Source organism: Corvus kubaryi, unplaced genomic scaffold (assembly GCF_017639235.1).
Source record: "Corvus kubaryi isolate FWS band 111438036 unplaced genomic scaffold, C.kubaryi_AGA036_p1.0 66, whole genome shotgun sequence".
Classification (NCBI taxonomy): Eukaryota; Metazoa; Chordata; class Aves; order Passeriformes; family Corvidae; genus Corvus; species Corvus kubaryi.
Genome location: NW_024582054.1, coordinates 29,398,460 through 29,426,361, shown reverse-complemented (window position 1 = coordinate 29,426,361; position 27,902 = coordinate 29,398,460). Strand labels below are relative to the sequence as shown.

The window sequence follows — 27,902 nt, the reverse complement described above, 5'->3', positions numbered from 1 at the left end:
CTGAGCGGCGGCGCCGCGGCGGCGGGTCCGGCTCCGGCTCGCTCTTTCCCTCCCTCCTCGCCTCCCTCCTTCTCTCCGGGGGTCGCGGCGGTCGCGCTCCACCTGCGGGGCGGCGGGCGGGGGTCGGGGGATGCCGCGCTGGAGAGCGAAGAGCGGCCTAAGGAGGTGCAGGGGCGAGAGGCGGGGAAGGGAAGGGCACTGCGCCGCCCGCGTGGCTCCGGGGCTCGAAGTCGCGGTAAACACCTCGAGTGCCGCTATCGCGCCTGGCCCCGGCCCCCACGGTGGGTCCCGCCGCTTCTCTTCCTTTTGTCTTCACAAAATAAACGGCCCAAAACTTCGAGTGAGTTGCGGTAGTTTAGCGAAAAACGGAGCGGAGCTGCAGCCCGGGGGGAATGCTCCACCCTGCCAGGCGGGAGACTTGGGTTTCACTCAGGGCTGGCAGTGCGCTGGATCGCCGTGGAGGCGGCTGGAAAGGAAGGGGAATACTTTTGTCACATAAAAAACAAGCCCCGTACTGCTCTGGAAGCGGTGTGGAAAGTCTCGTTCTTTAAAGGACTCCTCTTTTCTTCTCGGATAGAAAGGTAGTTGAAGAGAGTAGAGGAAAGGGGACTCAACACGCTCTGAGTTTGGGGCTGCGGTTTTATTCCTCTCTCTTTTTCAGGATTTTTTGTAACTCAGTTTCTCAAGTTTACCCTGTTTCAGCTGATACAGGAGTGCCGGTTCCTCTTGACACGTAGGCGTTGGTAAACGGGTAGCATGGCTTGGATGCTGCTTAATATTTGGATGTTTACTGCCAGGTTGTCATTTGCTTGTATTATTTCCCTCGCACTTGAGTATCGCAAGGTACAGCATGCACTGCAAAACTATCCGGGGTTGCAACAGTGCGGTGTTCCGTAGGCATTTAATTACACTAAACAAACATTCCTTTAATTAAAAGTGTTTGTTTAACATTCCTCATTACAGCTCTTGGAAAAACCCACAGAGCAGCCGTGAGCAGGGGGATGCGGGCTTCTTGTTTTTACAAGTTAAGCTTTCATGGCGAGCGGGGGAGAGGCGTTGGGACCATATGGCCATGGGGAAAACCGGCCAAACACGAGCGGTTGCAGAGATTTTCCTAGGTAGCAGCAGCACAGCGAGTTGACAAGATTGTGGAGAGATTTTTGGATGGCTGGCCAGAAAACCTGAGGAGTAACAAGTACCATTAGTTGCACTCTGCTGCTGTTTTGAGGTAGCAGGGAACCAGCAGGCACCCACTGCAAGGGTTGGATGCAGGTAATGAAGATGTGGGTTGGTGCTGCGTGGGAAGCTCAGAGAAGTAATAGAAGCCACTTCTTCCTAGTAGCCAGAAAGTTTTGTGTGGAATAAGATCACAGACTTAACAGATGCTTCAGCTCTGCTTGTACAAGTCTTTCCCTTCATCAGACTCAACCGCTGTTGTCACTGGCACAGGAATTAGCAGCGATTACATTGAGAGTGCTCAGGCCAAACAGGGATTTGGGTTTTTAGATGCTTTCTTGCTTGAATGTGAGTGGCTGCTTCTTTCACAGATTTCTGTTCTTGCTGGTGGTGGAGAGCCCTGGAAATCCAGGATGGACAAAGCCGCAGTAGCTATTTACCTGCTGGATGGAAATAGAATAGCTGCTCAGAACTGAGATAGTGAAAGTTTCCTGATAAAAGCCCGGTGTCCTTTCTCTTAGTTGTTACAGCTGGGCCTCTTACTAGAGTTGTTCTGGCTGTCACACACATGTAGAGTGAAAAGCCATGTGTTCATTTTTCACTTTGGCCAGTGGTTCTCCAGCCGCTGGGTTATTCTGCCCTACCTTAGCTTGGGAATGGTAGACACCATCACCCAAAGAGTTCTGCTGCGGACACAGCATGTGGGCACAAAAGCTGACATAATTTGCATGAAGACCATTTATATCCTCAAATTTGTCTGGTAATTTTTTCTTTGTGCATGCAGTGTCACTGCAAAACTCCAGAATTCACTGGCTGTGGCCTTTTCTCCCCCATATTAGACCTCTTTCATTGGATAAAGACCTTAGTAGCCTTATTTTTATTTTTAGTGTGCTGAAAGTAAATGTGAAGCATTTAAGACCAGGAAGAGTCAAGAAAACCTGTAGTCTGATCTGTGTGTCACAAGTCACTGTGCTTCATTCATGTGCATCCAGCAACTTGTTACACCAAAGTCTGACCTGTATTTAGCCAAGGATCCTTTCCTGGAAGGCACCTGTGACTTTCATTTGAAGGTCTCAAAACGTGGTTAAACCACCAAAATGCCTCCAGAAGTTTAAAGTTGGTGTAACTTGGAGAGCCTAGATAAAAAGGCTCATCTTTCTGCTACAGAACATAAATTGGGTGTTATAATTTTGTTCCCACTAATTGTTTCTTTTAAACATATCATTACTATGTTGCCTGAGAACTGTAAAGGTGCCAGATAAAAGATAACTGTGACTTTCTAGAGTCAACCTTTGTGGCTAGCAAGTTACTTTAAAGGACTGCATAAGGTCTCTCTCTAGGACTTTTACTCCCTAGATCTGATCTAAAGTTCTTTGAAGTTGAGATGGGGCTTTAGCACAAACTCAGTTTTCTTATTTTTTTCCTGTCAAGCTGTATTCCTTGTCTTTTGAGGAGCGTTCTTACCTAAGACCATGTAATGTTCCTTAACTAATTTTCAGTTAGCAGTTGAGAAGCATAACTTGCTAAAATTTGATGTCTGTTTCTCATTTGTGGACATGGATGCTGAATCAGCAGAGAGCTGCTGGCTGAGCAGTGGAGAACAGGGCATCCAGGAGCTCTGACAGCTCATGTTGTGTGCTTTGGAGCATCTTCTCTTCCCCTCATTCAGATCTAGCCCAAGTGCCATGAAACTTGTTCCTGTACATTGTCCAGGAGTCTGTTTAAAATGAGTTTCAGCCATCGGGATGTGTCTGAAGATGAGTATCTGCATCACTGAAATCATTTTCCCAACTGGCATGTCTGAAAGGCAGGTGATTGGAAGGGCTGTGAGAGGAGGATAAATTATACCTTTAGTCCTTCATAGCCTGAATAATGGAGCTTAATTACATTTTCCCTGGCAGTACATGGAATTCCCATAGTTGTTCTAATTTATGAGCAAGGCTATGCTTGCAATGCAAACTGATCCATACTCACTGTTGAGATGGACAGTTGTTACCTGGCCCCAAGTTCTTCACTGTTTTTTCAGTGTTTGTGTAAACTGAGGGACCCAATTCTCTGTGGCTTCCTATTGGGTATATCTAGGTAAAAGTTGTAGCCTGTCGGCAGCTCTGTGGTCAGTGCAGTAGCTGAACACATAAACTTCTTGGGCATAGTATGGGGAATTTATACTTGTTCTGTAGGATTTTCTGCAGCATGCCAATGCTGTCATTTTAGGAATCCAGGCTTTTTGGTAGATCTGACCCACAATGGCAAAATTAGGGGGAAGAGTTCTTGGGAACCCACACCAGGGTGGGATATGGAGAGAGACGGCGATGGGGGATTTGCTTTCTGATCCTCTTGTGCTTGCTTTTTGGGTAACTGGGCGTTGTTTGCTTGAGGTTTTCCAGTCTCATTTTCTATTAGCACTAAATTCTCCACTCATTTATTACACTTTTGTCCGGCCTGTTCTTGGTTTCCAGTCGCTAAGCATGTAAGCTCTATGTTTTTGCCTGCTCAGCAGTGGAAATGCTGGGTTTTGAAAACCACCTACTAATTTTAGGAGCCGAAAGGCTCCTGAATTCTGAACCTTGTGGTATGTCTGTTTTAAAGACAGAGAAGTTAGGAAAAGAACTTCACTAGTTCTTTGCTTGAGGACTTTTTTTACTTCTTTTGTTTTAAAACATCTCAGAAAACTTTGAGTGTGAGGAAATGATGGCATGGAGCTGTAGTAAATACCTGTTTTTTCTTGTTAGCAGACTTACAAACAACATAATTGGTTAGTGTAGTATTGCAACTTAACCTTGTTCACGGTCACATCTGAATAGTAACTAAGTGGGGCCTCAAAAAAAAAAAGTCTGGTGGCAGACAAGCTTGAATTAAAGCATGGCCATGTAAAAAGAAATACTTACTAGGGAAATAAAATGCATATGGAGACTTGGAGTTTGACTATCAGAGTGAGAATACCCAAGTCAAATACCTTTAGTTTTCATATCAGATGCTTTTCTAGCACATTATTTCAGAACACCTCTGCATCATTCAGGATTGCTTACACTGTGGCCTGTGCTGCATTCACCACACAAATCAGTCACCGCTGAAGATGGAGTTACTTGGGTTCCTTGTGGACTTGTGAGCTTGGTGCTTCCAGGATTTGGATGCTTCACAAAGTGTGCTAGTCCACTGGGCAAGTGGCGGGTGATTCTCCTCTCTTTGAAAAAGAGGATCAGAAATAATTAAAAACTTTGGATTGACAAACTCACCTGCATGGAGCTTTAATTTTCCAAGATACTTGGTGTTTAATACATACAGAGGATAGCTCTCACTGGCCTCAGTTGCCACCAGTGGTGTTGACCTATGTGAATAAATTGGACATCCAAAAAGTGCAAGCCAGGCTTATTGAAAAAAAACCCAAACCAGAAAGGTTGAAATTACTTGTCCTGGCATTGACAGCACTGGGAGGATGTTCTCCAAGCAGTGTTCATTGCTGTGAGATCCTGCTTTTTGTCCCCCACCTCTCATTCACTTCACATCCTCCAAATGCTTGGCCAAATGAGCAGAGATCTTGTCTTGTGCTGCTCAGATCCAGGCCTGGACAGATCCAGAGGATGTGCTGAGTAAGGAAAATCTTGACAGGAGGGCTGGAAGAATATACTATGAAATATATATTATATATGTATATATACATAACATATGATAGGTACATAAACAGCAGCACAATTACTCCTGCATTAATCAGCATTTCTTGTGTATACACTTAACTTTGAAACCTTGAATTTTCTGTAAAAAGACCTGTTTTCCTTCTAATACCTGCTTTTTTTTTTCCTAAAGCAAACTTCAGAAATAGTTTGCAATACTGATCCACCCACATGAATGATAAATGCAGATTGCTGCCATTTTAGCAATTAAAGTAACAAATAATGATAAATTACCATTTTCTGAGAGCTTGTTCTCGTTGGGAAGGAGTTTGTCAGCAAGCCTGTCATGTTTGTTGATGACAAAGGGATGGCAGGATTGGGAATTTGGGGTGCAGTTCCTGCTCTGAAGGCGTGAATGCTGTAATTGTTTTCCACCCATTCCCCAGAAACAGCTTGTCTGTGTTTTTTACCCCTTGTGCCCTAGGTCCTGCAGCCTGGCTCTTCCCAGCTCCTTGCCCAAGTGACTTCTTCCCTCCACTGTTTAGACCCTCACTGCACCCATTTTTAATTCCCACTGCTGCTTCCTAATCCTAGTCCCCCTCCTCTTGGCTCAGCACTCCGCTCCTAGCCTGCCTCTCCTTTCTCTCCAGATTTCCAGAGCATTTCCATCACGTCCTTCTTACATTTCCCAATCTCCCTGTGTTTTCACTACATCCCCTCCTGGCTCTGGCTCTCCCTCAGTCAGAACTGTGCATCTTCTCCATCAGCTACCAGAAGGGAAGCTGAGACCCCATGGCAAGTGGTGGTGTGGAGCAGTCCCCAGGAGGCTCTACTATCAGCTGTGACTTCGTGGAGGTGGCACATAGAATCATGGAATGCTTTGGGTTGGAAGGGATCTTTAAATGCCATCCACTCCAACCCCCTTGCAATAAACAGAGACGTCTTCAACAAAATCAGGTTGCTAAGAGCCCTGTCTGACCTGGCCTTGAGTGTTTCCAGGAATGGGGCATCCACCACCTCTCTGGGCAACCTGTGCCAGTGTCTCAACATCCTCATAATAAAAAATTTCTTCCCTCTATCTGAATCAACTCTTTTGTAGTTTAAAAGCATGGCAGAGCTCTGTGCAAAAGGGGATTTCACTGCGGAGGGCTCAGGCACCTGTATACTAAGCAGCTGCAAGAGGATGAAATGTTCTCAGCGAGGCTATAATCTGAAGTTTTAATAACTACTAACAAAAATTTTAAGTGTGAATAAACTGATAATTTGTATCTTCTCCCCCTCAAGCATATAGCTTGGCCAAATTCAGGCAGATTTTTATATTGTGACAACATATCTAAAACATAATGCTTTCTCCCACATAAAGTGTCTCTTCAAAGATTTTGGAAGAGAAGCTTTTATTTTTAATTTCTAAATGAAAAAACCAATAATCTGCATATATGAAAGCTTTTTCTTAGCCTCATTTTTGGAACCATTTTGGCTGAGCTTTTCTATGGAGGAAGGAAAAAAAGTAATCAGTCCAAGGTTTCAGAAGGAAAGTTTTGCTGTTGCTGGTTGAAATGTGTTGAAGTTGTAAATAGCCCAACACAGGCTCTCGTAGTGGCAAGTTACATCCAGCAGGTTAATACAGCAGCCAGAGGGAGGATGCCAGGAGTTTCATTAACATAAATAACCTCAAACACTCTGTTTAATACCTACATGTAGTACTACTGTGACAGAGGCCAAGTACATATCAAATCCAAAACCTTGACATCCTACTCAAGCAACCTCATGCTCCACCCTTTTTTCCCTGAGTGGTAGCACTGGCAGTGGGTCATTGTTGCAAGTCAGGATCCATGTGCTGAAAGCTTTGCAGGACATCATCTGTCAAAAGGAGAAATATCTTTTACCAGATTCAAAGAAGAAGACCTGGAAAAGGCGAGTTTTTGTGCTGTCACTCATTGTTCCCACCATCTGGAAACAACCCCGTGTGCAGGTGCCTGCAGACAGTTTGTGACCACCTGTTTTGTACAGGCTTGCTGCTTGTACTGCTGTTTTGCTATTGGAGGACACAATGGAGTATATCTAGTGTAAAAAACCCACAATTAAAGAAAACATTTGCAACTTGCCACTTTATGAGGATGGGGAAGTTAACATGAGCTGTCCTGAGCCTTTTCTTGTTGTGTTGGCAGCTCATACCAAGAGGCCAGTCGTGCCTTTGATGGCATCATCTCATTTTCTCATTGGTTTTCACTCTTAGAATGTGAAAGTTGAAATTAATTCTTTATCATTATGCAGCTGCTATTCTTAGTACAATAGACTGAGTTACATTTAAGCATCTAATGAATTGCCTCAAATCCAAAACATGTTACCACTTGAAAGAATATGAAGTGCACTTTTGTTATTACTTGATGTCAAGAGCTTTGCTGTTTTTCACAGAAACATCTGAAATCACCCAGTGGCATAAACAATAATCAGTTTCTGTAGAAAAGATGTGAAGTTGTTTCAGAGATTCTCCTACTAAAGCCACTGCCTTGCAAGTTAGTAAAAAGACATTAAATGAATTCCATGCAACGAGTTGCATTTCTGCAGTGGACACCACTGGGCGAAACCAGTCTGAGAATTATTATGGCAGGGTGCTCACCTGGAGTTCTGGGTGTGAAGGGTTGGGTTGAGAGGAGAGGAGCATCTGCCATTCAGATGCCTGTCATCAGTGTAGTTCAACCCAAATCTCAAGGTTCCTCTTGCCAGACAAGATCTTGTGCTGGTGGTGATCCATAGGAACTGCTGTGTGAGTTGGCAGTAGGGAATATTGCTGGGTGGGGTGAGCATGTTCTTTTCTCGAGAGCTTGCGAGCCTTTCTGCTGTGGCAGTCCTTTGTGGAATGAAGAACGGGGACTTAATGTTAGGTTTGCTACTTAACAAGCCAGGCAACGCCTATGACTTGCGAATTCAACACTAATTGTGGAATTCAATTTCTCTACCCACGTTTCCCCCTAGGAGATGTAAGCTGTTAGGAAAATAAGAAAAGTGGAGCATTTTTGTGTGTATTGTGTTTAAATTTTGGACAGTTGAAAGAGTGGTTGCAAATCAATCCATGCATTTCAGTGAGTCATAAAATGCCCTTTAGTATATGTTATTTGCTAGCCTGTACTTTAGTTGTACAGACCTCTTACAATTATTTGCATTGTTTGCAGTAACCTTTCAAAATGTTAAGAATCCTCCTTACTGCTTTATGTTTTTCATTTCAGTCAGGGTGCTCTCTATACCCTCTTCTGGTTTCTCACCCCCTCAGCCTGTGCAGTTAGAACAGATTATGTGTATCAGTAAAGGCTGTCCAAAGTGAGTCATGACTAGGTTTGGATCTGGCCACATTTGTTGAAGTTTATCTTTAATCAAACGCACACCTCCTGTATGCAGTGCATTTCTTCTGGATTTTTTTTTAACATAAACCATGATATTTTCTTCCTCTTTTCTCTTGAGGATGAGTTAGTCCTTTCACATAGAGCAACCCTCAGCACTGGCAGACCTTTCTCTCTGGTCTTTGCTGAGGCTTCATTTCACCATGGCTCCACCTCTGGCTTGCTGGTTCTCTCAGTTCTCCATTGCCGAGCTTTTTTCTTTGTCCGGTTTCCCAGCTACGTGTTTTGGTTACATTTCAGTGCTCTGAACGAGTGGTTTTGAGAGCAGTTGGAGGCACGGTGTGCACCACTTCCTGCCTCTGCAGTCCCTGTGGCTGTCACGCAGCTTGCCTGGTCACCATCTGCAGCGGGCTCGAACGTGGGACGTGCCACCACAGCCGGGCTGCCCTCTGCTTCTGAGAAGGTGTTTGAGTTTGCAGTTCCTGGTTTGCAGGATGCCTTGCAGAGAAGGTTGAGATGATCCCTCAGCTGCCATGAAGAGCGAAATGTGGAGTAGCTTGTGTGGGTGCTCTGTTGTCTCTTAATTTCCTTTAATGGGGAGGGAAAGACCAGTTTGAGCCTGGCCTGGTTTCCAGTGTGCGTTGCATCATGTGCCCATTGGACTGACAGGTAAAAAGGCAAGTTGAGACTGAAGAGTGGTTTCTGACAGCCAGCTTACCTTGTATAGGTGTTGTCCTGGGGCCATCTTACAGAAGTCTACCCTGTGAAGTTTTTGAAGTTCTGCGTTCAAAATTCATATCTGAAAATCTTGACTGTAGGACTTTGAGATATATTTGCTAATTTATATTCTAGCAGGGTAGCTCTGATTGACGTGCGTGCTGGTTGTGTTTATTAGTTTACTAGTCTTGTAAGCCTCGTGGTGAGCACATGGAATTATGGATGTTTTCACTGGCATCAATATTCGTAAGTAGTTAGCAGCAGAGATCTCCAGACAGGAAGCTGTACCGCAGACTGGCAGAATAGGAAGATCTAGAGAGCAGAGATGGCAGTTCCTCCCTACATTTAAGTAGGCTTTGGGTTTTGTACTCATGATTTAACAGATACCTTTTTCTTTATGCAGGGCTGTAATCGAAGTACAAGATGGCAAAAACCAGCCATAGCAACTATGTCCTTCAGCAGCTAAACAAGCAAAGAGAGTGGGGCTTTCTGTGCGACTGCTGCATCGCTATCGATGATATTTATTTTCAAGCACATAAAGCAGTCCTTGCTGCCTGCAGCGCCTATTTTAGGATGTTTTTTATGAACCATCAAAACACTACAGCCCAGCTGAATCTAAGCAACATGAAGATTAGTGCTGAATGCTTTGATCTTATTTTACAGTTCATGTATTTAGGAAAAATTATGACAGCCCCTGCCAATTTTGAGCAATTTAAAGTGGCCATGAACTATTTACAGCTATATAATGTACCTGAGTGTCTAGAAGATATACAGGATACAGACTCATCTAGTTTAAAATGTTCATCTCCTGCTTCTAGCACCCAGACTAGTAAAATGATATTTGGTGTGAGAATGTATGAAGACGCACTTGCTAGAAATGGCAGTGAAGCAAACAGGTGGGGCATGGAGCCGCCAAGTTCAACGGTAAATACATCCCATAACAAAGAGCCTGACGAAGAAGCTTTGCAGCTCAACAGCTTCCCTGAGCAACTGTTTGATGTCTGCAAAAAAAGCACCACGTCCAAATTCTCTCACACGAAAGAGCGCGTGTCACACTCGCGCCGGTTTGGAAGGAGCTTCACCTGCGACAGCTGCGGGTTTAGTTTTAGCTGTGAAAAGCTACTGGATGAGCATGTGTTAACATGCACCAACAGGCATTCCTACCAAAGTGCCAGGTACTACAGTGCTGAGAAAATGGACTTTAGTGAAAAGAACTCTACTTCTAAAATGATCTCCACACAAACAGAAAAATACAAGGGGGACTCAAGCCATGCTGTGGACGATTCTTCATCTCCCGTGTCAAACATCACGAGCAGAAAAAGCAGCACAGTTGCCTCTGAGACATCAGGTGAAGAAGGAAGTAGAGCCTCTGAGAGGAAGAGGATTATCATCAAGGTGGAGCCAGAGGACAATCCTACAGATGAGCTGAAGGATTTTAATATTATTAAGGTGACAGATAAAGACTGCAATGAGTCTTCTGACAATGATGACCTGGATGATGAACAGGAAGAGCCGCTTTACAGATACTATGTCGAGGAAGAGATGAGAGAGAAGAGAAATGCTCGGAAGACTCTAAAACCTCGTTTATCCATGGATGAGGATGAAAGAAAGTGTTTGAAAAGTCCACGGCACCTTAACAGCAAGGCTTCTTCAGTGCAGGAAGATGTGGAGAATGCTCCCTGTGAACTTTGTGGGCTAACAATCACTGAGGAAGATTTGTCCTCTCATTATTTATCCAAACACATAGAAAATATATGTGCTTGTGGCAAGTGTGGTCAAATACTGGTCAAAGGCAAGCAGCTACAGGATCATGCCCAGACCTGTGGAGAACCCCAGGATCTGACCATGAACGGGATCAGAAATTCTGAGGAGAAAATGGACTTGGAAGAGAACCCTGAGGAGCAGTCAGAAATAAGGGACATGATGTTTGCCGAGATGCTAGAGGACTTCAGGGACAGTCACTTCCAAATGAACAGCCTTCAGAAAAACCAGTTATACAAGCATTCTGCCTGTCCTTTCCGATGCCCTAATTGCGGCCAGCGTTTTGATACTGAAAACCTAGTGGTTGAACATATGTCAAACTGCCTGGAGCAAGATCTGTTCAAGAACTCCATGTTGGAAGAGAATGAGAGGGATCACAGACGTAAGCATTTCTGCAACCTTTGCGGGAAAGGATTTTATCAGCGTTGCCACTTGCGGGAACACTATACCGTTCATACCAAGGAAAAACAGTTTGTTTGTCAGACATGTGGGAAGCAGTTCTTAAGAGAGCGCCAGTTGCGGCTCCACAATGATATGCACAAAGGCATGGCCAGGTATGTCTGTTCCATTTGTGATCAAGGAAACTTCCGAAAACATGACCATGTACGGCATATGATATCTCACTTATCAGCTGGAGAGACTATATGCCAGGTCTGCTTTCAGATATTCCCAAATAATGAGCAACTGGAGCAGCACAGGGATGTTCATCTGTATACATGTGGAGTATGTGGAGCAAAATTTAATTTGAGGAAAGATATGAGATCTCACTATAATGCCAAGCATTTGAAAAGAACATAAGCATAAACATACTGTTAAAGCATTAAGTTGGCAGCAGAGAGAACACCAAAGCAAAGCATAAGTATAGTAAAAAATTTGAAAAGGAAAAAAAAAATTTGAAAATAAGTCTCTTTTTTATTATTTTTTTAAGACCCTCCTAACCATAGGTGTCTATCTAGGCTCATTAAGTATAAAGCTTTGAAAAGCATAATGTGTTTAATTATTACATTTTCACTGTTTCCTAATACCAGTTTCTGTTCTTAATTTTATTGTTTTACTACGTAGATATACAAATCATTATTTTTAAACTGTAGATTAAAAGCACAATGTTACCCCTTCACTGACTGCTATTAAACAGTTCTCGGATCCATGTCCGTAAGATGAGTGCTTTAATATTTCCATGTGTTGTTTCTTCATGTGAAAATTTTAGATCCCAGCGATTAATGTGCAAGAGCATAATTGTTCATAATCCCCAAATTAATTTTTGAAATGAAAAAAAAAAAAGAAAAAAACAAACCCCAAACCAGCAATGCCAAGAAATAATCCTTTGGTCCTCTGACTCTGCTGCAGGGGCAGAGCTGGCTGTCCTGGTTCCCTGCTTCTTGGCTTTGTTGGAAGGTGCATCCCAGGGGTGTGAGCACATAGGCTCAGTTAAACCTCACAGGCTCGGGCTGGTATGCACAAGGGGGAAGGGACTTAATGACTGTTGGGATAACTGAGGGGTTCCAGCACAGTGGTCATTTTCCAGATGGGAAGTCCTAGCAGAACTGTACAACTGATGTTGGCCTTTCTTTCACTGTCTGTACCTCTGTGGGTATATTTAACTTGCTTATCCTAACATACAAGGGAGGAGTGGCTGTGGTGGGTTGCTAGGAATGCAGCATGGCCATGTGCACTGAAGACTGCATTTTCAGCCTAGCTGGGAACTGTGCCTTGCTGCTTGTGTTGGAAAGTTAAAAGCAGGATGGGTGTGAAGATAGTCCCATTGCTTGGGACCTTAGGGTTTTTTTGTTTGTTTTCATGACACTTTATGAATGTTCTGTTTTTCAACAAGAATATAACAAGAAAAGACTGCAGAGTTTGCTTAATAAATGTAAAGATACTTTATGCCTTTTAAGATTCCTTTCTGATTCTAGCAGAGCCCTAATCTATGCAGCTTGTCTCTTAATTGAATTTAAAAATCTTACTAAGTACCAGCTGACACCAATTCAGTGAGGCACTTTGGCCTTTGAGAGAGCAACTGGCTTTGACTCTTAGGCACCAGCTGTCTAAACCTTTGTTAAGTGTGTGATTTGTGATGGGGTGGAGGAAAGGATCCTAATACGTAATCGTGGAAAAAACAATTAAAAAATAAAACCTAGTTGTACTTTCTCCCAGCAGATCTCACTTTATCAAAGAGGGTGGTAAATGCTATTTCCCACTGAGCTATGGAGGGAGGAAAGTAATTTAGATCAGCAATTAAGGCAGTTGGATTAGATGATCATTGCAGGTCCCTTCCAACTGAAATATTCTATCACCTCATGTGCCAGTGGTGGGGTTGAGAATATGAGCCAGGAGCTGACGGTCTAGTCCAGGGCTTTCATGTGCTTGTTTCTGTCAGAGTTGAGTTTCATTCCTTGTTTCTTGGGGATTATGAGGGGTATCAAGTTTTAATTTTAGACTATTCAGAGACGTGAATACAGTTCAGAATCCCCACTTTAACTGTTAAAATTAGTGTGAGTTGCCTTGCATTTATTCAGTTTTAAATGTGCATTAGGATTTCTCTTGGTTGGCAGACGTGCATTTCTGCAGTGATGGAGAAGGTTCCCCCACCAGCCCTTGGTCCTGAGCCAGCAGCTGCTCCAAGGCACCAACTGCTTTGGGTGCAGTTTAGTGGGCTTTTAGTGTTTTGCTTACCTGCTCAGTCCTTTGTTTTCCTGTATGATGCTGAAGCCAACCGAGTCCTCAATAGCACTGGGGCCAAAAGTGCACAGGCACGCATACACTCCAGCACTCCAGAGCTGGGGGGTTCATACACTGCACACAGTGACTCTCTGACATGCAGGTTATCTCTCACAGTATCAGCTGGATTGGGAAAAGCAGTCAAGGGAAGTGAAGGAGAACTGGAAAGCACTGGGGCAGCTGGCAGGAGGGTCTTGTGGCATTGGAGGAGTGGGAAGACTGAGTGGGAGAAGAGATCCTGAGTGTGAGGGAGTGGCAAAGGCAGGCAGGCAGGATTAGAGCAATGCAGTGGGAAGCAAATCCCAAAGGTGGTGTGGAGCGGGTGGCTGGAGGAGTGGATAAAATGTCCCGCCTGTGAGACCAGGGTGAGGATGACTCAGCTTGGCTGGGGAGCTGTGGGCCTGAGCCATGAGCTCACGAACGCGGGTTGCGTACCAAGCACGGCCGGCCCCGCTGCCCGCAGCTCTGCAGGGGCACAGCACAGCCCAGATTAAAGACCTTGTTGAAAAGCAGGAGGTGACCTCTGCGATGTAAGGGATCAGTCCTGAATTCAGTGAAGGGCTAGGGGTGATTTATGGAGCCTCCTGCTCAGGATCAGGAGCCCTTGTTTACAGCCTATTGGTCTGAACTTGACCTAAACATGCTTCTTAAAAAATTTGACTTTCTAGTGTAAGTAGACCTGCCAACTACAGAAGTTAAATGGAGAAAATGGGAATGATGGTATTTACGTGTATTATCTAAGTTTATAAACACCCTGAGTACCTCTGTTTTTCAGTTATAAGATGTGTTGTAGTAGCCTTTCAAAGTAAAGTTTGTTAAACCTTTCCAACTGAACTTGAATTGATGTTTTTTCCTGTTCTAGTGGAACAAAACCCAGTGCCTTGGAGTTCACACGTATTAAAGTCCATGCTAAGGCTCACAAAGAGCCTGAATTGCACTGCAGGGAAGCTTAAGAGTGGATCTATTTACATGTAGGCAGAGAAAATTAGAATGACTGAAGTAGCCTGAGCAGTGATCAAGGGGAGTATAGGAGAACATAAACAAGTCAGCCTGGCTTGCAAGTAGATGGGTATTTAGATAGATGAGTATTTAAGGTGACATGTAAAAGTGTGCAGGGGAACAGCATGGGACTGTTAGGGAAAAGGCCTGGAGTGACAGGAGGAATTTGGCTGCTGTGAAAGGGGAGAAGGTCTGGGTGCTGAGGCAGCCTGGGGCTGGCTGCTCCTGAATGTTCTCCCCAGAATGGGACAACATCTGCAGGAGAGTGAAATAATGGTGTTTCAGTGGTCCTACCATGACAAAAATGATTTAATGTGGAGACAGAACAAAAGCAGACATGAAAAAAAAATCAACATCAGTTATCCTATAAGTTTTGCTGTTACTTGAAAGATAGTGAACGGGAAGCAAAAATATTTTATTTAAGAGTTCTTTTCCTCTAATTTATACTTTCCTGTTGCCATAACATTGTTCCTTTGAATCTCCTTAGTGAATGTTAGCGTGTAAAAGCACTTAAGGATCTTTAAAACTGGAGGTGCAAGCATTGCACAAGGCGTAGCCAGAAAGGAAAAGATTTGCTGGATGCCCTAAGTTATATTTTAAAGTGATTTGCTATTCTTATTTTTGGAGGACCTCTCTGTGTTCTGTTGTTTTTTTCATTTTGGCAGTGCTACGGGCCGCAATCCTAAGAATTTCTAAGTGGCTAGTCTAGCTCTTAGCTTTCAAGATTTACTGGAAGTTTTAAAAAGAGGGAATTCATGAAAACACCCGGTATGAGCTTTAAAATATCACAAAAGCTGTTGAGTTTATTTTTCAGTATCAGAGGAGATGTTTAAAATGTTAATGTATATATATACTTGTAAATGCTTCCTGCTGACTTGTTAGTTCAAAGAGTATTTACATTTGTGTATAATGTTATTTGTAGCCAACAGGTCTGTGGAGAAATCTTGATTTCAATAAATAGACTATAATGGAATTCTAAGAATTTATGCTTTAATTAGGGGACTTCTCTATTTAATATTTTCAGTTGATGTAAAACATATAATTTAGCATATTTTTTATTCAAAGCTGAAAACAGAAAATATATTGCCCTGGCGAATATATTAAAAATACATTGTTATAAAAGTGAATAGTTTGACTACACGATTGTATTTGAATACTCTAGTGCTAAACCATCAAGAGTTTTGGAGCTATTGGTGAGGACACGAATTTGCTCCTGGAGGCAATGCCACCTTGAGCCCTGGCAGCCCTTTACTTCTCCCCATTAGTTTCAGCTCTCCTCTCCCCTGTGTGCCACCCTTTCCATTGTCAAAAAGCACGTATCTATGTAGCTTCACAATGAACTGAATCAAGCAACGGGCTTTTTTCTATTCCCTGTGGGGCTGGTTTTTGGCTGGATCAGTTCCCCGCTGTGCTTCCCTCTCCATCTCTGTGTCAGATCTTGTGCAAGCACTATAGAAGGGGTGGCACAAGGGGAGGAATGAGTAGCTCGGAGGGGGCTTGTTCGCTTAAACGAGCTGCACCAGTACTCAGAGCATGTCCCAAATTTAACTCGGTCTCTGTCTCCCCCAAGCATCCTCTGGGAAGCTGAACTCTTTACATTCATCTTCTATTTCCTGATAAGGAAAAAGGCAGCCCAACCTCTTACAAATGAGACACATCTCTGCTATCTGCCCTCTTTTTGAGAACTGGAAACCTTCCTGCGTTCAGCTCATCCCACAAATATGCTCTGGAACTTTCTTAGTGTTTCTTGAAGCAGACTGGGTAGTGCTCCGTGCCACTGGGTTTGTGTGGTTGGCCTGGCCCGAGGCCAGGAATGAGCTGGGCCCCTTGTCTGGCCAAACACCAAGGAATGGCTCCCACCTTCCTCTGGCCTTCCTGCCCTCCAGCTGTGGGCCCAGATGCAGCTGTGGAGCTCCTCTGTTGCCCTGTGCCCCTCACTGCTTTTCACAGTAAGAGGAGACAGTCGTCTCATTTTTGGTCTAATGCTGAAAGCTCAGGGTAATTCCGTGTGTAAGTTTAGCTGATGCTGGCAGTATCTGTTACTATCCCTGTGTACTTCTGACTTTTAAGTGCTTCTCAATCTCAGAGAGTTAAAAATCAAATCTTCTGACTTCCCTAATTCTCAGCTGGTTTGATGCTTGTTGCAGACTTAAAGACCTACAAGATGAAGCATGACTAATTTGACTTCATAAAGTCTGCTGAAGGCTAGAAATTAGGAACATGTTTTCAAAAGCTGACATTTCTGTAGTTCTCAGCTATAAACCAGTTTTCTGTATTTTCTTCCAGCTTCCAAAAAACTCCTAAAATGTTGCTGTGCAGTGTATTCTTGAGACGTGTGAGTAGGCTGAGATTTTGTAGGGGAAAGATGCCAAAAATCAGGACACATTTTATGAATTAAGTGTCTTTTGCTACTTTTACAGCCACTTCCACAATTCTGGAATTAATTGTGATTTGATTTTTTTAATGCAGAAAGACAAACCTTAATTTGTAACAGGGCAGCAGAGCTCATGACTCAGGAATCACTTCATCATGACTATAAATATTCAGCCCTGAAACAAACAGCCCATGTTCCTTTTCATGTACTTGAATGACCAGTGCCAACTTCATAGGAGAAATGCTATCAGATCTTTATTTGGGTTATTTTTGCCCTCAAATATCTTAGAGGGTGGGGATTTTTAAATTAATTTAAGACATAAGAAAACCATGTTGTGCATCATGCTTTTAGAGAAACTACTTTCAGTAATTCACGCCGATTCCCCATGTAAGAGTGGTTGGAAATGTGTTTTTAAAGTTTCATATTAATGTATTAAAAGGAATATAACAGAATTGTGAAATGAGAAATCCTCAGATAGTCCAAGGCCAGGCTTTGACTGTTTCTTTTGTGTAGCCAGCATGGCACACCTCACCCCACCAACCCCGAGGTTCAGACGTGGTCAGGATCTTTGATTCTCTTGCGAGAAAATGAAAAGGTTTAATCCTTTCCTGTGCCTTCTGGCATACTAAAAACCAGAGTAAATCTTCCTGCAGCTACAACCACAAAAACAATGCTGCATCTAGAATTTCCGGTGGGAGAAAAAAAAAAGAAATAGTTCAAGAACTTCCCTCTCTGACAAAGTCCTGCTGCATTTATTGTTTTCACTCAAACTCAAGTGTGATTTGCATCAGTGAGATTTTGGGGTGTACTTTCTTTTGTTTGCAAATAAGACGTGATTTCAGATAAATATATCTTGTAGTTCTGTAGACATCCCTGACAGGGAATGAGAGCATCCTTTACAGGCCTCTAAATCCTGGAAGCTTTGTAGATTACAGGAAATCCACTGGAAATCGGGACTGTTGTAAATCCTTGGTTTCTCAACTTGTCTGTCAGGAAAAGTGCCACCAGTGTCAGCAATTGCCAAGGTCTCTGCAGCAGCCGCGATGCCAACACAAAAGATACAAAAATCAGTCTTTCCCCCTCTCTTCTCCCCCATCTCCCCTGATGACAAGGTTACTATTTTAAAAACACATCCTTTTGGCTCTTCTATTTGCCTTCTGTTTTAGAAATGGGAAGATTTGCTTTCTTCCTGTTTTAAAGCAATGACTAGGGCTAAGAAGTTGCCTTTTTTAATAGTTCTCACATGTTCAGTTGAACTACACACCTCAGTAATACCTGTTCTCTCCTTTTTAGGTAACCATCCCACTGCGGGTGGTCACCAGAGGGACTTCTGCTTCTGACTCCCCAGAAAATGAATGGGAGAAATAACATACTGTCCTTCTCTCCATGGCAAAAGCCCCAAAGAGCATGAAAGTTTGTGGAAATGCAGATAAGCTGGCTAAAAATAGAGTTTGCTGAATACCATAAATTGCTTTTGGTTTTGGCAGCAGATACACCAGACTTCTGGTATCAGTTACGCTCCTCTTACACAAGTTGTTGTTAGGGCTTTTATTTAGGATGCTAAAGGTGGTGCCCTGGTTTCTTCCCTGCCTGTGGGTTTCCTACTGGTACCTACTGGTACAGAGTCCCAGCTTCCAAACTACTGAGGTTCTGGTTTCTAGCTATTGGTTATTGAATTACGCAAATCAGAAACATTTTAAGAGATAAAATCTAAAGTATCCCTCCTTTGGGAAAAGGATAGATACAGTAATATTGTAGGAAGAGGAAATACAGGGTCGGATCTGGTGAAACTGATGAAGAAATTATCCTACAGCTCAGGAGAGAGCTCAGATGTCTGAACTACATTGTTATCAGGTGGATTTAGTAGAAGTTGTGTACACTTACATATGCTGTAAAATATGACACTTAATAGTCTGCATGCCTGGAAGTCTGAGGGTTAGCCCTACCTAGTCTGCTTTCAGACAGATTGTGTTTCACTTAGATTTTACTGGCCATTGCTGACACGGTCAGTTCTGCCAGAAAAGACAGAGGTCCTTATGCAGAGTAACTTAAAAACTGGCAAATAACTCAGTCAAGACATAAGAGATTTTACAGTAATTGTTACAGTTCTTTCAGTTTTAGTTTGCTGTGCAAAGAGTTAAATAGTTCAAAGGCAGTTTCCTTTGGAGAATGTTTATTTGATCAAGTTCAGTGTGGCTTAGACCCCAAATAGCAATACCAGCTTCAAACAGAGCACTACTATGAGAGAAGGAATAGCCTGTGGCCTTCCAGACCTCACAAGCTATGTTGGTTTGTTACACAGAGTCAAAACAAAGATGTGCCTTAGAACAGATATACATTAACTCAATGTATTTCACACACCACATCTTTTATCTCCCATCTGCTTCTCTCCCTGGTCCTTTGGGCTGTGACAAAATCACTGAGATCCTGGATGAACTACAGACTCCTCAGTGAAAAGCATATATGATGTGATCGGACCATCCAAGCTACTTAAATTGTTAGAGAACATTAGAGGAGCTACTGCTCCTGTTTACTAAGTCTGAAGTATCCTTTGGATTTTGGAACAGTGCTTATCTTTGCTTCTTGGTTCCCTTTACATTGCAGGAAGCAGGGTGAGGAAGAACCCAGTGGGTGCTTCTCTTAGATGGAGCCTGGAAGATCAGTCTGAGGGGTCTTGTTGTTTTGTTTTTTCAGGTTCTTAGCTGGCTGAATCTTCAGACTTCTAATAAATGCACTAGGCCTTATACAAGCATTATTAATGCATGATGAGATACACCAAGTTCAGCCACTGAACGTAAGAGTGGAACCCATGCAGATGCTGTTAGCACAGGAACCTGGTATCGGGCCAGATCTGGAGAGTTATCTTTGATCTGTCTCCAGATCCTCCTTTTATTTGTAAACATCCAGCTAATCACAGACTTCCTCTGACTTTGATGAAGTGGAAGGAGCCGCATCCTCTGTAACCTCTGGGAAGGGCTGGAATTCTGCAGACGCTCAGAATGCGGGGATGGGGCTTCCGGCGCCATCTCGTGGCATCCAAGGGCTGGAATGCTTCATTTTGCCGGGAAGAGGGTGAAGCAAATCCTCCCGGCAGCTGTGCATCCCCAAACAGCTCCTGTGCTTCGGGAAGCTGGGCGATTTTAAGGTCTGCGAGGAGGGCACAACGTTTTATCGCTAATCTCCCTTCCTGTGGGCTACAGGCTCTCGGCAATGCCAGGAGCTCTGTGTGTGCTACACCCCACCCCACCACAGTTGGCACTGATTAGCAGCGTTTCTGCTGTCTCATCGGAAAAATGTGATTTAATACTCACAGGCAGCCCACCTTCCCGCACTCAGAGGTGGTCCCACACAGCACAGCCGATGTATTTGAGGGTGGTGGTGGAATGGAGCTCAGTCGAGTGTGTGAGTTGTGTATGGTCTGCAAATGACAGAGATCTTGGACTGCAAAGTGCAGGCCAGCATGGTAATGAACAGCAATGTTAAACACTGATGTTGCCTAGGGAAAAACAGTGCTCACAGGCTTACTGTAGTTAGAACAGCTTTTTTTCTCCTTTGTTAATTTCCAAAACAAGAAAAAAAGGTACTTCCTGACCTCTGAGCTAGTCATGTAAGAGTTACTGTGCAATAACAGCACCAGTGCAGTGAATTGCCCTCCAAGATTTTATGAATGTGTTAGGCAGACACATGGCCCTGCTGCCAGAACCAGCAGTACTTTGAAGGTAGCACTTTGCCCAAGACCTGCTTCCCCGGTTCATATTGCCCTCATGGCACAAAACAAAAGCCTTTTTGCCCACCATAAGTATGTGACATGGCACAGAGGGCAGGTAAAATACCAGACAAGCCTGGGCCTGGCACATGCAGTGAGTGAGGGCCTGGCCACGGTGCACACCGAGGTGTGGAGCATTACTCGAGGCTTTCCTCTCAGAGGTGTGCCAGGAAATTCAGCCCTGAGCTGGCCTTGAGGATGCTCTGGCAGGTAAGTAATGCAAAGAGCTGCTAAACCTGGTGTCATGTGCAGCTTCCGCAGTGTAGACACAACCACTTGTGGCAGCCAGGGCTGCCACAGTCGCATAGAAACACCGAGTGTAAATTATCCAGAAGCGGCACAATCATACGAGTTACTAGTTAACTCAACAATCCAAGGTGCAAAAATATACTTTGTACAATGTGATTTACACATTCAAAGAAAGAAGTCAAGTGTACAAAAAAAACCCCAACAACGCTGAATATTGTCCTCAAAAGTTACATCCATGCATTTCCAATTTCTTGATTGTTCGTATTGGGCACAAAGCTGCTCATATTTGTCATGAATTAGTGTGGTTGAAAGAGACTTACAGAAATAGTAAATATTTATATAATTTATCTGCATTTAACCTAAAATAAGAATGTGGGGTGTGTGTGGGTGTGGGTGTGTGTGTCAAGTAAATACGTAAGTTACCTCTTAGTTAGGCAAGATAAAAAAACCCACAACCAAAAATAGAGTCAAATATGAAGCAGTAAGAAGTATTCCAGAGTGGAGGTGTTCCAAGCTATGAGTGGCTGAGGGGAAATAATACTCGTGCAATTTTTTGAGCATCCACTAAGCCAAGCCATAAGCCACTGCTGGAAAGTAACACATACAGTATGAAAAATAACTTCTGGGAGGTTTGGGAAGTGAAGTCTTTTCTTCAGCAAATCTGTAGCTGTTTTGAAAACAGAAGGCAAAGGAAAAAGAAGCAAAAGTTTCTGAAACAAGATGACAACTTTAAGGTTGTGTTCTGGTGGGCTAGGGGTTGAAGGAAATGTATGGCTTTTAAAAAGAGTTCCTGACTGTGGTGGGTGCTCTGAATATAACTGAAGGATGGGTATTTAGAGCAAAACCACACATGGTGAGGTGGGAGGGACCACATCATGCTAGCAAATACAGTACTGCAGTGCGGGCTTCTGACTTTTAATATTTTTCTTGCATTTCTTTTCTGCATGGCAGTAGTGAAATAGGGACTTCTAAGCTTCTGAACAACTGAGAGAACCAGATTTGGAGAAGACATGAGGAAGAACTGGTCGGCAAAAGATTTCATAAAAACTCAGAACCTCGTGTGCCAGATCTGACTTGGCACCACCTTTGCTTTTTTGACATACTGCAGCAGTCGCAAAAGGCACCAAAGCAGTCAAATTAGAACATGCAGTAAAAGTTGTTTTGGACTCTTCTATGTATTATAAATCTTACTTCCTTGTGACTATTACTTACACCTGTAAAAAACAAATTTGAAGTCTTTCATGGAGCAGACAGCCAAAAGAGGCAGATGCCAGGTGTTAAGGGCTGCACTGAAATGAATTTACAGAATTTCTATTCACACGCTGGAGTGCTCCTTTTCTGAAACAAGGCTTCTTAGAGTTGCTGTCAAAAACTGTTTAGATTTTTTTAGTTCAAACATTACAAGTGTATACTCATGTACAATGCTAAACTATCAAGTATTTAAAAAGAAAAAAAGAAAAAGGGGTGAAAAAAAAAAACTTAAAAACTGAGGACAGAGGGTCCCTGAGGAAGGACAGGATGGTGAGAGAGATCCAGCTGACTTGATTTCCCCTGCTGCCATGATCATCATTTGCAAGCTGAAGAGGACCTTCCATGGAGCACAGTGCTTGCATGTGGAGAGTAAAGAAATGGTGCTCTGGTCTTATAAAAAGAGTCATGAAAATTTTTTACCAACAAGGAGATGAGTAAATGTGAAATAATCTTCACAGGGCACAGGGTGCACCTTTTTCTGGAGCTAAGCCTTGCAAAAGCTTGAAGAAGAGAATCAGGCGTTCACGTTCAGATTTGAACATTTTAGGAATACTAATGTTTCCAGCTAAATTAATGGGAGGGAAAAAACCCTAACCAAAAACCCAATAAGGCAGTAAATGTTCCAAATTAGGGCAAGCATGAATTATAAAAATATTAATTTCTTTTGCTTCCCTCAGACAACAGTGGATCTATTTAAGACATATAAGCAGACTAAACATGCTGATTATATTCTGCTGTAGTTACGCATCTTACTAATTCTACTCATGATTATAAAAGGATGTTTCATTGTTCACTATAACTGTTATCTCAAGAAGAGTCTGTCTATAATTTTATTTATAATTGGCATCATTTTCATTACTGTTGTTACAAAGTGTGTACAATATTGTCTGTATTGCAGCTTGTATAGGGCATGTGTCTGTGCTTGCTTTACTCTTTTTGAGTTTATAAAGTTGCTATACAAATGCAAGAAAAGATGTTCAGATATTTTTGAATGTGGTTGCTTAATCTAATTACATAGCCCCCAATGTTTCAGCATATAGATGTTGAAGGAATCAGCTCTATTAACACATAACACCTTAAACATTAATGTAGGTATTTTAAAAGCCTTCAGTGCAGCACTGAAATGCTGACACTTCAGTCCCAGGAGCAAAGGGGAGGATGGTGAATATCTGGGCAAAGCTGGATACCACTGGGGACTCTGCAGGGAGAAGGCACAATATAGCTGGGATATCTAATAGTAAATGGGATGTCCTTTCTATAGAAAACATGAAGGACCTTCAGAGTAGACTACCACAAAGTAGACCACCACAAGGAGGAGAGAAGGGAATCCATTTATAGCATTGCCTTCAACAGTATACAAAGTGTAGGACATCTAGAACAGGCTGTGACTGTTCTGTAACTTAGCAATTACTTCTAGTCTATGTAGAGCATCAGTAAAGACATTCCAGGTTAGTTATCATCATCTTTAAAGCTTATTCTGTGCTTTGCGACAGTATCTTTAATAAAAAACTCTTACAAATCTGCTTATTATTCTCATTTAATTCCATCTTATACCTGAGTTAATAACAGTCCTGGCAACAGGGTTAAGTTCCAGTTACCACCTGCTTCATCAGCTCCTGTGTTTTTCCCATTCACCTGCTAATGACAAGAGGGAAAACAGAGATGAATAAATATCAAATAATCATAGAAATGAGAAAACAAGAGAAATTCATAGCATGCTACAGCAGTTCAATTATTATAAAAATTGTTCACACTAAGCATATCAGTAGATCTGAGAGATTAATCACTTACTGATCTCTGAGTATGAAGTATTGGTCTTTGCCTGAGTTTACAGTACACCATTTATCTTGTTTAAGTTCAGCATAATTTTCCAGCTTTACAGTTATTGCCAATAATTACAGTATTTTGTTTAACTCCATCACAACAATTCTAGATAAAATTCTCTGTTTTCATTTATTTACACCCTGGACCATACAGAGTATCCTTTTAATATCTTCAAACAAGACCAAGCAGAGTTCAGGTACATTAACAGATAAGATTAGAATGCAGCATAATCCTGGCAAGGTGCAGAGGGAATCTGAAAACATATTATTTAATACGAACAAGTGCAAGCTGGAGCCATTATCTGTGCAAGTAAAGGAACAGCTGCTTAATTTCATAGAATCCTAGAATGGTTTGGGTTGGAAGGGACCTTAAAGATCATCTACTTCCAGCCCCCCTGCCATGGGCAGGGACACCTTCCACCAGACCAGGCTGCTCAAAGCTCCATCCAACCTGGCCTTGAACAATCCCAGGGATGGGGCAGCCACAGCTGCTCTGGGCAACCTGTGCCAGGGCCTCAGCACCCTCACAGTAAAGATTCTTAATATCTAAATTAAATCTACCCTGTCAATTTCCATTGAAAAGAATTAATGCATTACTTTGGATCACATTCTGAAAATTAATCTCCAACATCATGATGTTGCAAATAAAGGTAAAAACTGAAATGCAGAAACTGGAGTATCATTGTTCCTTCATGACCACTAAGGCAAGAGCTGGTAACATCTCCAGTTCTGAGCATAGCACTTGAAAACTAAGAAACAAGGTGCATGCAGAGAATCCAGGAGAAAGCAGTGAATGTCTGGAAACTGAGAAGACTTTGCTCTCGAGCACAGGTTGCATGATTTTAAGTTATTTTACAGAAGAGATGGTGGAGGGAAAACACAATGATTTTCATGTATAAAATCTGGTTGCAAAGAAAAATGGCACAATTGTTTCTCATATCCACAGTCAATATGAATAAAAATAATTGCCTTAAATTGCAAGAAAGGAGATCTTGGTTAAACACAAAATGGGACTAAATGATCTGTTGAGATCCTTTTCTGATCTGATTCAGTGATTACTGGAAAATGTTCTGCTTCAAGTCACTTGCTTAGGACTGTCAGTAGAACAAGAAAAGGAGGCTGCAGTTAAAGGAATAGAGAACTGACTGCCTAAAATGCATAGCACACCAGTTTATCTAGTTAGCACTAGTGATACTAACTTCAGCTTTTAATCATGCCTCAGCAAACTGTCAGTAGTCTATGTAAATAAACGTGCTTAAAAATCACTTAATTATAAAATAATTGTTCCTTGAAGCATCAAGCATTAGTTTAATCAGTGTTGACAGCTTCCATGATTTTATTGAGTCTAATCAATCTGAGGTAGCCTGGTTTCAGTTGTGAGATGGTGTAATGAGCTATTTTATTTATTAAAAAAAAATTAGATCTGCAAATTACATGGAAAATCCTAAAAGTGTAATCTGAACATATGGTAAAGATGAAAAAAACAGAAGGTGAATAAAGCCACATATGTTTTTTAAACTCATAATTTTAAACTGGGTTTATAATTTTAGGAGATCTGACTCATGATTTTTGAATTCCTGGTTTGGCAGTATGAAATTACAGTGCCCTATATTCTGCTGTTCTGAATATTTCCATAGTACTGATCATGCATTTGTGTAATTTGCCAAAAACATGTTATACAGGATTTGCAGAACTTTATTTGTTACTCACAAAACAAAGGAGCACTTATTTAAGTAAGATGATGTCTTGTGGCTGCCCTTTAAATTAACAAGCAGCAGCTGTGCACAAAACCGGGCGGTATATAAATACAAAGTAAGTTATGTAGTTCCCCCCACATACACTATGGTTTCTAATGCAACCCCTTGTCAGAAGAATCTTGTCATTTTATACACTGGTAGTTCTTGTCTGAATTCCAAGTACCAGACATACGTTCACAAATGTAAACGAGATGAAGAATTTCAGTGATGAAAAGGTATTGTGGCAAAGTATTACTTGATCTTAGAATAGCAGTTGCTTATACTTTTCTGAAGTGATTGGTGTATTATAAAGTAATCCATTCTCACTGATACAATCTGATCTATGCAATTTTTGGGATAGTTTTACAAGGGAAATGGGTATTAGGGAAATGGATACGACGGAAATGGATACCAGAATTTAAGGTCTAAGGTCTTCTGACTGCTAAACCTGAAAAAATCATTCATTGCATTTCAGCTTTATCTTAATGATCCAAGCGGCTGATGTCTGATCGAACTGTAACTTGGGTTCAGTCCTATTTTTATACTACATTGCCTCATGAAACACATGGGGAAAAAAATCTTCCTTTTATCAAGATAAAGATAAGGGTTGAGTTCTCAGTTCTGCTCCAGATACTGAGCTCTTGCTTCACTGAAGAAATCTAAATACCATCTTAATTTCTGGCTGGGTGGCGTAATGGAGAATAGCCTACAGTGTATTACATAATGCTGCCAAACAGGAGACATGGGTGCATAATCGATCCTGAACACAAATAAATGGATCAGAAAGAGGCCTGCCACTTCCAGAGGTGCTGAATTGCTGCTCTGGAAGTTGCTGTGAAAATAGGGCTTACAGATTCAGGATGGGAGAATAACAGTGAATGTTTTGTTAAAGGGAAAATCCGACTTGTGCTGAAGTCCTCCCCATAAAGCTCACTCTTTAATTTCAGAACCAGTTGGTTTGGCTCACCTGCATCATGACTGCTTATGAAGCAACATAAAAGGGAATCATGTGGCTCTTCCCATATGAGAGGATGACTGCATGGATGAGTTGGTTCACAAACTGCTGACAAAAAGCAGGCTGGTAATAGCTCTGCTGAGAAGAGAGAATAAGACTAATGAGGTTTTAGAGGTTGCTCCCTCTCATTAGACTGGACTTTCTCTAAGGACATCAGTAAGAGGTGATGGCAAGAGCATCACGTGAACTTCTGACTGATTAGGAATGAAAGCTTAAAAAGCAGCTGGGACCTAGGCATATCATTGTACAGAAGAAAACAGCACCTGCGTGCCCAGCTGGAAAAGAAATACTTCTGCAACAGCCTTAATGAAATATTTGGTAGCCTCAGTCCACAGACCTTTGGATTTTTCCTAAGGATGTCTCTACACCAGTAGCATTAAAATGGTGTCTCAAGCATTCCTCCAAGAGCTTTTCCCAAGATTTACTACAGCAAAACGATTCAAATCATGAAATAAACAGGACTGAGGGAGTATTCTGAGGGTGAGCAGTAATCCAGTCAATGCAAACACCTCTTTAGCAAGTTATCAGCACATCTGTGTATCAGCTCAGCCATATCAGGGCCACACTAGTTATTGGGCCAAGGAAACCCCAAAGAAGTTTTGTCTGGAGCTGTTGTACATATTTTGTGCCTGGGCTGATAAAACATACAGTTAAAAGCTTTGGGCTAAATAAATGAAATGAAATGCCACTTCTAAATCGGATAAACCTTGTTAGATTACAGCTATAGTTAAATGAGACATCAGATTAATTTTGCTGAAAAGACTGTTTATTGTGCCAATCAATATTGTGTTATTTCCTACCCCATTTGTTCTCTCCATTTACTGTTTCTATACATATGTTTTTGAGGCAGGAGTCTTCTTTTTACTCTGGAATAACAGGGTCTGAGTTTGTCCTGCAAACAGGGTTCTTGTGCATTATTAGTGTTCCTAAGGGACAGTCCTCACAAGGATACAAATAATAAACAACATCAACTTTTCAGCTGAAACAGAATTTATTATCCACCTCCCTGTGTATTGCTCTGGCATTTCTCCCTGTTCCACATAATACAATCAACTGAATGAAGTGTCAGTGAATTACAGGAAGAGATGGTTCAGTGATGAATCAGTTACTGGTCTAACTACAAGAGAAACCGACACCCTTCCCATCAAGCAAATATGCACACAGGATACACAGAGCAGCTCCTGTAGGCAGGGACAGCTGATGGTTCGCATTTTCCATTGACTTCTTTCGGACTTCTCCAAGGTCAGAACCCGTGTGAAAAAAAAGACCTGGATCTGTGGAAGAATAATAGTTATTTAAGCACGTACAATATGTATGGCCAGAAATTCAGGCTCTTCCATCACAAAACTACACACATACTGCACAGAA

At 42.2% G+C, this 27,902-nt stretch overlaps 1 protein-coding gene across 3 annotated transcripts; it reads left to right on the top strand.

The window, feature by feature from the left end:
- Window positions 1-197: 197 nt before the first annotated feature.
- Window positions 198-27,519, top strand: ZBTB1 (zinc finger and BTB domain containing 1). Of its 3 annotated transcripts, none has more exons than XM_042048408.1 (2): window positions 198-8,686; window positions 9,246-11,759. In XM_042048408.1, the coding sequence occupies exon 2, from the start codon at window positions 9,266-9,268 to the stop codon at window positions 11,399-11,401; it is 2,136 nt and encodes a 711-aa protein (XP_041904342.1). In that variant the 5' UTR covers window positions 198-8,686; window positions 9,246-9,265; the 3' UTR covers window positions 11,402-11,759. The 3 variants fall into 3 exon arrangements, with proteins under 3 accessions (XP_041904342.1, XP_041904344.1, XP_041904343.1); XM_042048410.1 differs by lacking the exon at window positions 198-8,686 and adding an exon at window positions 26,467-27,519 and having other exon boundaries at window positions 8,708-11,157; XM_042048409.1 differs by lacking the exon at window positions 198-8,686 and adding an exon at window positions 21,661-23,483 and having other exon boundaries at window positions 8,709-11,157.
- The last annotated feature ends 383 nt before the right edge of the window (window positions 27,520-27,902 follow it).

Coding starts and splice junctions, on each gene's coding strand:
- ZBTB1 (XM_042048408.1), top strand. CDS start 9,266: ATGGCAAAAACCAGCCATAGCAACTATGTCCTTCAGCAGCTAAACAAG.